Consider the following 10,276-nt stretch of genomic DNA (forward strand, 5'->3'; position numbering starts at 1 on the left):
CTTAGTCACTAGGTTAACTTTGGCTAACTTTCTCCTATCTCCACCCTTGGAGAGTGAGAACCCTAGAGTGGCCTCCATTTACCTTTGGAGTGAGCCAACCTTGGGAGCACCAAACACCTTAACCCTAAACACTTCCGCCAACCATCTATACCTCACGCCTATCTTCCTTTCCCATCAAAGTCATCCTTTTTCTCTACCCTTTGGTGAGCCTAGATCAAGGGCAAGGTCTTCCCTTTCATACTCTACTTCAACCATGGAAGGAGGAAGCCATCAGTTGGGGGGCGATTGTCTCGGGAAAATTGAAGCTTGAAGCGATTTTCCCTGGAAAATTGTCAAGGGCAGGGGTTGGTGGTGGTGGGTCAGTGGGAAGGACGAGGTTTGAGGAGCGTTGCGGGAAAGGGGGAAGAATCTTCGTGGGGATTGAGAAAATGATGCTCCTCCTGGGAAACCTCGTTGGCATTGTTAGAGAGAATAGGGAAACAACCAGTGTTGTTAAAATAGCCAGTGAAGAACGCACGGCAATTGAAGTAACTGTTCTGCTGCCCATCTTCCACGATCAACATCCCCATGAACTCTACATGCTCTGAGTAAGGTAGACCACACAATGTCATCACTATGGAATGGCATACTTCGTATCATGTGCTCAGCTTCACTCAATTGGCCTGCTATGCATAGAAGATCAATGATGCAGCCATAGTGTTCTTTTGAAGGATTGACTTGGTACTCATTAGTCATTAACATAAAATAGTAGAAACCAAGATCAACCAATCCAGCATGGCTACATGCTGTTAAAACCCCAATGAATGTCACATAGTTTGGCATCAAACCAACACTGGATATCTTATCAAACAAATTAATGGCTTCTTGGCTATAACCATGTTTAGCATACCCATTAATCATGGTTGTCCATGATATAATATCATTGAATTTCATTCCATTAAAGATTTTTGAAGCTTCTTGTACACTTCCACATTTTGAATACATATTAATAAGAGCACTATGAACCATTGCTTCATGATCTATGCCAATGCACAATACATGAGCATGCACTTGTTTCCCTTGCTTTAGAAGTGTCATGCTTCCACAAACGCTTAACACACTAGCAAGAGCAAATTCATTTGGTTTTGGCTCTTCTGATGGAAGAGCATGGGCCAAAGGCCCAACCACTAGAGCTATGGCCAGGAGATTACTTGAAGACTTGTCTGCTTCAGAGCTTAGTGGGCCCAATGGGCTTGGTGGGCCTAGGGTGCTTCTCACATGGACCTTACTTGATTAAACACCATGCTTTATTGAATATTTCTTAGTATAGGAATTTTGCTTTGATTTTGGTCTTGTATTTTGACCATAGTTTAGGGTTTAGGCTATTGGGCTTATTTTTGGGCTTCATGGGCTTTGGGCTTTTGATACCCAATATTAGGCTCATTCTTCTTCTTGTAATTTTTTATATTCATTGTATTCATTAGACCAATGTATTTCGGTCATTAGCATAGGTTTATATGAAGTATACATTAATAGGAAAATTAGGCTTCATTCATGTGTCATTTAGAAGTAATTTGAATTGAATTTGAGTCACATGGATGGCATGGAGTGGTTCCGGCCATGTGAGCTCCAAATTCACTTCAAATAACTCTTAAATGACATCTAAATGAGGGGCCATCCGGATTAGTCATCTAATTGGCTGAAGTTTGAATTTCAAATTCAAATTTTGAAATTCAAACTTGGCGCCAATTGTTACTACATGGAGTGGCGCCAATTTGACCTAATTTCTACCTATAAATGTGTGACTTTCTCCTTGTACAAACACTTTTGAATACATAAGAATTTCTGAAATCAAAACTTTAGCAAATTCCCTCAAGAGTCACCGAAATATAGAGAGCAAGAGAGTGCCATCAAACACCTTAGGAGTTCTTCAATTCCTACTCTTTGAAGTGAGCAATCCTTTGCTCTTTGAGCTTGGATGCTTCCATCCAAGACTTTGCATCACTACATCCGTGTAACTTCCTCTTCTTTTGGTTCATCACTTCGGTTCAAATTTCCTTGAAGGAGATCCGTGCTTAGAAGGAACTTAGGAGGAGTACAACTTCCACTTCTTCTACATTCTTTCTATCATCTTCCCTTCTTATCCAAGATAGATAGTCGAATGCTTCTTTTGCATAACCTCCTTGAGAATAAACAGCAATTATAGTGCTCCAGGATATAATATCTTTTCTAGTTATACCATGAAACACAATTGAAGCTGATGTTAACAGCCCACATTTTGAATAAAGGGTAATTATTGAATTTGCCACTGACAAAGCATCTACCAAACCTAGACACAATACATGGCCATGTATCTGTTCCCCCCATTTAGTAATAGCGAGATTTGCACAGGCAAAAATTACAGTTGCAAAAGTGTATTTAATAGGACTGACATCTGATTTTCTCATTTTTTAAAAACTTCCACTGCATGTTCTTCTTCACCCATCTGTACATAAGTCGTAATAAGGGTTGTCCATGAGACTACATCTGGCATCTTCATTTTCTCAAACAATTGCATGACATAGTCTTGTTTCTGACATTTATTATACATGGTAGCCAGGGTATTAACCACAAATGAGCTCTTATCGAATCCTTGTTTTATTGTTTGTGTGTGTATAACTTTCCATGATGTAACAAACTTGGATCAGCAAATGCCTTTAAAGCAATTGCAAATGTATGTGAATCATAGCCAACTTTTGATCTCCACATTTCATAAAAGTACAACAAACCCTCCATATTGTGACCAGCATGTACAAGCCCAGGAATAATGGCAGTCCATGATACTACATTTCTTTTTATCATTTTTGCAAAGACTCTGCAACCTTGTTCTATTTTGCCTACTTTCATGTACATGTCAATTAGGGCACTGCTGACAAACACCAAGTTTACTAAACCAGATTTCACTGAAAATCCATGTAATAATTCTCCAAAAAAAATGTTGACACCAAGTGCACAAGCCTTGAGTGCAACACTAATCATGAACTGGTCCCTTTGAAGTCCTGGATGGACCCACATATTTGAGAACAAGGTCAATGCTTCATGCGAATCTGCGACATTGACATAACCAACTATTAATGTAGTCCATGATATCCCATCTCTGTGAGCCATTTTATCAAACATATTCCTAGCTTTACAAATTTATCCCTGTTTCAGTAATTGCTTCATCTCAGAGTTAAGTTCAAGCATATTATGAACAGAATAGGCAGTTGGAGCTAGATGTTCTTGTTTTGCTTGCTAGATCATTTCTCTACATTCAGTAGCAGTTCCTGTAAATAGGCTAGTTAGAAATACAATATATAAAACCATTCCTATTTCTTTGTATAACAGCTTGAACTTTTGGGGTAGTTAGTTGGTCCATGACATGATATCAGAGACATAGGCTATGTTTGGATACACATTTGAAATTTGTTAGCCCAATTAGTTTCCAAAAAATAAAAATAAAATATTTTTCATTGGATGTAAGAAACTAGTGAAGGTGTAATACCCTTACCAATCATGTTGTCCCACAAATTACAAGCCTCACTAACCTTGCCCAATTCACAAAGCCACAATAAAAGGATGTTATATGTAACAACACTAGCAATTCCATTTTCAACTGCCTCATCAAGCAATGCAAATGAATTTCCTAGCAAATTCTGTTTCCGGAATCCTTTCAACAGAAAATTTACAATAAACGCAGTTGGCTAAAGGCCCATGAGTTTCATTCTGGTGTAAAGCTCATTCGTTTTCTCCATATTCCCAATCTTAGAGCACCATTCTATCAAAATCGAGAAAATAGCCACACTGGGAGCAACACCAGCCTCAACAACCTCATCAAATAACCGCAACACACTACTCACATCCCCTTTCATACAATACCCTTCAACCAACCTCGCTGCAACAAATACATTCACCGGCACACCACCAGTCACCATCTCATCCTCGAGCCTCAATGCCTCCGCGAAATTCCCCTACCTAACACAAACACCAATCACAGCCCCATATGTACCCTCAGACGGCACCCACCCCAAGTCCCTCATCTCCTTCAACAGCTCACACGCCAAATTCACCCTCAACCCCTTACAAATAGCTTGGATAACAATACTATACCCTCAACCCCTTAAATGGAGGAATTCATTTTTTTTTTAAGAATTTCAAATACCTTGAAGTGAAATGCTTTACTTAGATAAAGAATTTATAAAAAATTTGAAATCCAAATATTTGTTAAATTTTTTAAAATAGTAGAATTTCAAATTCTTTCAAAGAAGTAAGAATTTGAAATTCTTTGTTCTCTTTTTTTCTGCTTCTCTTTTCTCTTTCAAAGTCACCTAAAAAATATCATTAGTTTTTTTTTAATTATTGAATATTCAAAATTATTTTTTAAATTATTAAATATTATTTAAATATTAAATTTTAAAATTATGAAATATTTAAAAATTGACTAATATTTAATCTTATAAAATTAAATCTTAAAATTTCAATATATATTTGTTTAAAATCAATTTTACCTATGGTAAAAATTAAATTGCCCTATCAAAATATACACCAAAAAATATTGCCCTATCAAAATTAAGAATTTAAAACTTTAAAAATTTGAATTGACTTGTCGGAACAAAAAATTTAAAGAATAATAAAAAATCAAATCAAAGTAATTCAAATTCTAAGAATTTTAAATTCCTTGAATTTTTAAAATTCCTCATTCAAACACACCATAAGGGTTTTATTTATAGACTTTTCTCTAACTGTTTGCTAACCGAGATTTTAATTACAGTCAATGGCCTTTTTTCCTTCTGTAATACACTTGTAAGGCCCGTGGTTCTGGTTGTGGTTGACTTTCTTGCCTATCAATTACTTTTCCTTTTCCAAGTGCACTATATTTCTTCAGATCAAGAGCTTGTTAGTCTCAATTTTCGGTGGCATAAAATGGTATTTATGGATCAATAATAAATTTCTTTTTTGTATATTTTAAAATCCTAACAATAAGTATGTTTTCCCACTTCAATTATGGTTTGTGGTTTAAAGAATAAACAACCAAAATCCTGCCTTTTGTTTTTTATTTTAAAGGTTCCAAAAATGGTTGTGTTTTTATTTTCTTTCAAAGGAGAAAGTGCAAAAGTAATAGCTGAAAAAATTTCTGAGAACTTTTGTCAAGAAAGTTTTCTGGAGGAAAAAGTAGTTATGTCCAAATTGAAAAATGTTCTGTTTTCATGTTATTTTGCTACTTAGGTTTTTGTTCTGTTTCCAGGAAAAAATGTTAGTGAAAATGTGAGATCTTGTGCTTTCAAACTTTCTAGTAACCTGTAAAACTATTTTCTACAATCACCTTTCTTACAGTCATGTGCTTGTAAATTTTTGTATAAAGCTTGTTCTGGTATTTCCTAGCTTTTTCATTGCTTCAGTAGTCCAGTTATTAATTTTTATTTTATTGATTTAGCAGCATGGGATTGTTGAATGAAGAGCTTGTTGAAGATAGACTTGTGAATCGTTCATTGCAAAAAGGGTTGCTTTTGGAATTCAAGAAGGATTCTGATAGAGTATTGCTAGCAGTAGCTCAGAGACCTGATGGCAAGAACTGGATGGTTTCTGATCAGGTTCTAGTAGAAACAACATAATGCGGCATGTTTAATAGGTTGCTAGGTGTTGGAACTTCTTGCATTTTTATAAATGCTAAATATTGCTGGATTTTGTGTAGTCTAACTCTTCCTTGTTTTTGTTGGGCTGAAGAATGGTGTCACTTCTTCCATCAAACCACAACAAGTGACATATATTGTTCCTGGTGTTGACAATTTTGACCAAGCAGATATCGCAGATTTTGCTCAGAAGGCTCAGGATAACATGGTCAGTTCCAGTGTTCCTCAATGGAGATGGTAACAAATAAACCAACCTCAATGGAGATGGTAACAAATAAACCAAATTTAAAACTTGTTCATATGTCAATAAATAAATTCTGCATGATATGATACAGGACCCACCACTACTTGAATTTGCTTGGATTGAGCTCCTCGAGAAGAATAAGTCTGTGACAATTGAAGAGTTGGCTGAGGTAATATGCTTTCTTGACTAGATGTCAATGCATGCTTTCTTTGTCCTTAAATGAGTTGCTGCTTCTGCAGATAATTTTTGGCAGTGCTGAGCCCCTTGAGAGCTATTCTGCTCATCTCTTGCTATCAAAAGATGAAGTATACTTTACTGTACTGGAGTTACAATTACTCAAGTTATGTAGCTCCCTCTTTGGAGTATTTTCCTAACATATAAATGTGCTACATGTTTAGGTGTTTTGCTTTTACTTGTTATATATTACTTGTAAGCTGGGATCAAATAAACACATAATAGTAGTTTAAAGCCAGTACCTAGCCACACTAGATAATTACTATTATGCATTGTTTTAAAATTTGGACTAAACCAGTCAGGTCGACCAATCCGACCGAGAACTGTTATAATGACTGGTGTTTTACTCTAAAAAACTGGTTCATCTTAGAACTAAGGTTGTGAAACTTGAGTTTGTAGAGCTTCCATAAACTTGACTCGTAAACTCATAAGAGTTACTTAATATACAAATAATATTAAAAATCTTATTAGTAATATATATGTATGAAACATAATACTTAATATAATAAAGAAAATAACAAATCACAATAATATAGTAACAGTTTGACAATACCCATATATAAATTTTAAAAAAATGTTCTTAAAATAAAAACATTTTAAAAATACTAATATATTAATATTATACAACCAAACACAGCCAAATAAATTCTTGTCCACAAATTGTAAAAAATAATTATCCCCCCTAATTACACAACCTACTATCAGATATATACTCACTGCCACCAAGCATTTTCTAATACAAAACTGCTTTCTAAATTCTAATATATTTGCTACCAGATATTTATTTACTCCTAAATCTAATACATAACTGCCAGCAGTTACTTTCTATGCATGACTGACATCATGCAGTTTCTAATACAGAACCGTTTTCTAATAGATTTGCTATTAAAAAACCAGTTGTTTTCTATCACATATACTCTTAAAAATTAACTAGCTCCAATCCATTAAGGGAACTAACTTGGATCATAGTTCTCATCACATAGCCATGAAAGTGTGATAACTTTTTAGAATGTTTATTCTTCTGGTTTGATTTACTAGTTGCTTTCAGATGAACTGAAATAAATGTCTAAAAAATTATTTTTGAAAAGGAAGGTTGAGGAGCTCATTCATAGGAAGCTTGCAAAGGAGGCCGCTGAGAAAGAACTTAAAGGAGTTTATCGAATTACTGACCTCTGCAAAGTCAATGTCTTCACAAGATAAACCTCCAAAATCTTCATGGACAATTGATGAGAAAATTTGGAACAGAATTGAGTCTCTTGAAGCATATGCTATTGATACATGTAAAAATGATGAACAAAGGAAAACAGCTGGGATGGTAATTTTTTCCCTCAATTGTTATGTAGGCATGTAACATTGTAGCAATTGGTATTTTTTTTCAAGTATGTAAATAATATGAAGAGATAAGGAAATAGGGGAGCGTAGAATCTTTGCACGAGATTCTCAAACTTATTTTAATTAGATTCCTTGTATATATATTTGTATAATTATGAATTGTATCATATACAAGTCTAGTACTAATGTAACACTTCCTAACAATGAGAAAGGATGATCTTAGTGGATTCAGCTGTCTCTTTGCTTGGATGTTTAGTATAAAATCATTGAATAATAATGCATCTCTAGAAAGTTGTTTATTGTTTATGTTACCAGTCACCACCATTGACTTTCTTGTTCTTTTAGTAAATTTATCTTCTCTTTTACTAGCAGATACTTAAGGAAATGGGTCTGGCAAAAGTAGCATCTTCATCTGTTAAACTTTTGATAGATATCGGATATTTTCCTGTACATATCAATCTTGATCTGTTGAAGTTGGGAATTCCCACTTATCATTCAGAAGAAATCATATCGGCTGCTCAAAGTCTTTTATTGGACTCATCTGATCCAGATGAGGTGGGTTTCATTTGCTTGGCAACATTATATGATTGTAATCATATATATGTTATCTTTGCTGAATTCATTATACTAATATTTTTGGTTACATGGAAATAACATGACGAAATTATTTGACATTATTATTAATACTTCCCATTCTTCAAAACCAAGTACTACAAAGTATAAAGGTGATGCATACTGAGATTTTTAGATCATTGATGAGGGTTTATGCTGTCATATATTGTTAAGGCAGTATAAAGTTTTTTTTATAACTTTTATTAACTATGACTCCCTCTCTCCTAAATGTAAGTCACTTTTAACTAATTCACAGTAATTAAGAAAATTAATTAGTATAGTTAGTACTTAGTAGCCTTAAATTTGTTAACAATTTGTATTATTTTTCTAAAATTATCCTTAAAATTGTTGGGACTTATCATCTCACTCTTTTCACTTAATTACTTTTTACCTAATTAATTAATGTATGCAAGTTTTATTTGATCTGTTAAAATATAAAGCATTCATTTTAACATTTAAAACTCGTCAATCATAATAAATAACGATCGTTAGAGAAGGTTTGTATATTTCGTCTAATTAGCTTCATCTTACAAACGCTATTTTGTCTTACTCAGTCTAAAATAACGACTTTTACAGTGTGTTTTATTATTAAAAATGTAGCGTTTGTTATCATTAAAACTTTATAAAACATTAGGGATTGTCTTTTGACTTAACAAAATTTATGTTGGGGTTGTTTCATCGGTCAAGTTTTTTCTATGTTAACTGTCATTATACTCGTCAAAGAAAGATTGTGGTCAACCGTAAAGCTGGCTCTTTCCAACACATTTTGTGATGGAACACCCATTATAAAACTTTCTATAACGGGTGAAACAACACTCGACATAAAAAATGCTTCAAAATTTCATTTCGAAAACGTAATTTGCATTTTAAACTCTTGCTTTTGCTTTTATCTTTTCTTCTTCATTGTCCTTCTTGCAAATCTAGGTGAATTGTTTTCTTCTTTTGTTTTTTTTTATTATTATTGTTTTAATTTCTATAATCTGGTGGTTTGGAGACAAACGTGGGAGCGAAATGTGTAACGCCCGATTTATATAATAATAATTATATATTTTCTTATATAATATTTTCTCAATAATATCATTAACAATATTTTTTTTAAGATAAAGATAGAGAAAAAGAATATTTTATGAATTTATTACATGACATATCGTTCTAAAATATTTACAATAATGTACTAGTTTACACATTATTTCTTTCTTCCACTTCTATTACGCTATTTACATTGATAGTGGAAAGAAAATTACAATTGAAATAATATGGTTGAAAAATAAAATTATAACAGATCCATCAAATAGCCTCCATATTCCAATTTCTTCCAAGTAGGACAACAGTAATAACAACTGCAAAATGATCTGGAATCCCAAGTAGATCCATCTAATTTATAATATATTTAATTTTAAAAACAAAGAAAAGAGAGGAGTGAGAACAATATCCAATAAATACAATAATTCAAAAGAATATACAGAATTTTTTTTATAGTCAATATTAAACATATATATATATATATATATATAAATATATATACAGATCATATATTAGATTTTCATGATACAATAAAATTTGAATTATACTTGTAGTGACTAGTCAGGATAAATGAGCATCATCATAATACCAACCAACAAAAAGATATTTCACCTTCATTCCTTACTCATTTAAATCCCCAAGGTCAAACCTCCAGCTACAAATAATTCAAACTTTATCTTCTATGGCCATAGAACAATATTTATCTTCATAAATACATGAAATAACAATAAGACGAGTCCAAGATATCACAACTATATTATAGTTGATTATAAAGTATATTTACAATAAACATATTTACGTAAAAAGAATATATTAAGAGTATCAATGATATAAATAAAAATATCAATCATTATAAAATAATTAAACAATATAAAATATGAACACCTTAATAATTATTATAGATAAAAATAATCATAGGTTAAGCAAATAAATGAGGTTAGGGACACCCCACTAAATAAATACACATAAAAAATAACATAAATAAATAAACATAAGAGTATATAAAATTTTAAAGAGATAAAGTTCTCCTCCTCCTTACCTTAGAACATCGGCTTATCTGCATAAAAACTTCAAGATCCTTTTCCTACTCATTTTTTTTTCTCTCTTTCCCTCTTTCTCTCTCTCTCTTTCTCTTTCTCTCTCTCTCTTTCTAAGTTTTCACCTCTAGCTGATATAATTTTTCAAAGCCCATGCCTCCCATTTA

General features: G+C 32.9%; 2 protein-coding genes and 1 pseudogene across 4 annotated transcripts; 1 reads left to right on the forward strand and 2 right to left on the reverse strand.

The window, feature by feature from the left end:
* Positions 1-484: 484 nt before the first annotated feature.
* On the reverse strand, positions 485-3,693 carry LOC109802584 (putative pentatricopeptide repeat-containing protein At3g47840; annotated as a pseudogene).
* LOC145952395 (uncharacterized) lies at positions 3,468-3,932 on the reverse strand. Its single transcript, XM_083064752.1, has 2 exons — positions 3,803-3,932; positions 3,468-3,667 (listed from the first exon to the last, which is right to left on the reverse strand). Exons 1-2 carry the CDS (start codon positions 3,930-3,932, stop codon positions 3,468-3,470), a joined length of 330 nt encoding a protein of 109 aa, XP_082920878.1.
* An 876-nt stretch (positions 3,933-4,808) lies between these two features.
* On the forward strand, positions 4,809-9,797 carry LOC114916128 (ribonuclease II, chloroplastic/mitochondrial). Of its 3 annotated transcripts, XR_014430366.1 has the most exons (6): positions 4,809-4,923; positions 5,435-5,626; positions 5,722-5,864; positions 5,963-6,040; positions 6,111-7,420; positions 7,810-9,797. XR_014430366.1 is itself a non-coding variant. In XM_083065940.1 (5 exons), the coding sequence occupies exons 2-4, from the start codon at positions 5,436-5,438 to the stop codon at positions 6,018-6,020; spliced, it is 354 nt and encodes a 117-aa protein (XP_082922066.1). In that variant the 5' UTR covers positions 4,815-4,923; position 5,435; the 3' UTR covers positions 6,021-6,040; positions 6,111-7,751. The 3 variants fall into 3 exon arrangements, 1 of the variants encoding a protein (XP_082922066.1); XR_014430365.1 differs by lacking the exon at positions 7,810-9,797 and having other exon boundaries at positions 6,111-7,751; XM_083065940.1 differs by lacking the exon at positions 7,810-9,797 and having other exon boundaries at positions 4,815-4,923; positions 5,435-5,588; positions 6,111-7,751.
* Positions 9,798-10,276: the final 479 nt, after the last annotated feature.

This window comes from Cajanus cajan, chromosome 10 (genome assembly GCF_000230855.2).
Source record: "Cajanus cajan strain Asha chromosome 10, NIPB_CcT2T_4, whole genome shotgun sequence".
NCBI lineage: Eukaryota > Viridiplantae > Streptophyta > Magnoliopsida > Fabales > Fabaceae > Cajanus > Cajanus cajan.

Excerpts from the sequence above, each read along its gene's own strand:
- LOC114916128 (XM_083065940.1), top strand. The coding sequence starts at position 5,436 with ATGGGATTGTTGAATGAAGAGCTTGTTGAAGATAGACTTGTGAATCGT. Across the intron at positions 5,589-5,721 it reads ACTGGATGGTTTCTGATCAG|AATGGTGTCACTTCTTCCAT; the intron begins GTTCTAGTAGAA and ends GTTGGGCTGAAG. Across the intron at positions 5,865-5,962 it reads AGTGTTCCTCAATGGAGATG|GACCCACCACTACTTGAATT; the intron begins GTAACAAATAAA and ends GATATGATACAG.
- LOC145952395 (XM_083064752.1), bottom strand. The coding sequence starts at position 3,932 with ATGGTGACTGGTGGTGTGCCGGTGAATGTATTTGTTGCAGCGAGGTTG. Across the intron at positions 3,668-3,802 it reads TGAGGCTGGTGTTGCTCCCA|GATTCCGGAAACAGAATTTG; the intron begins GTGTGGCTATTT and ends TTCTGTTGAAAG.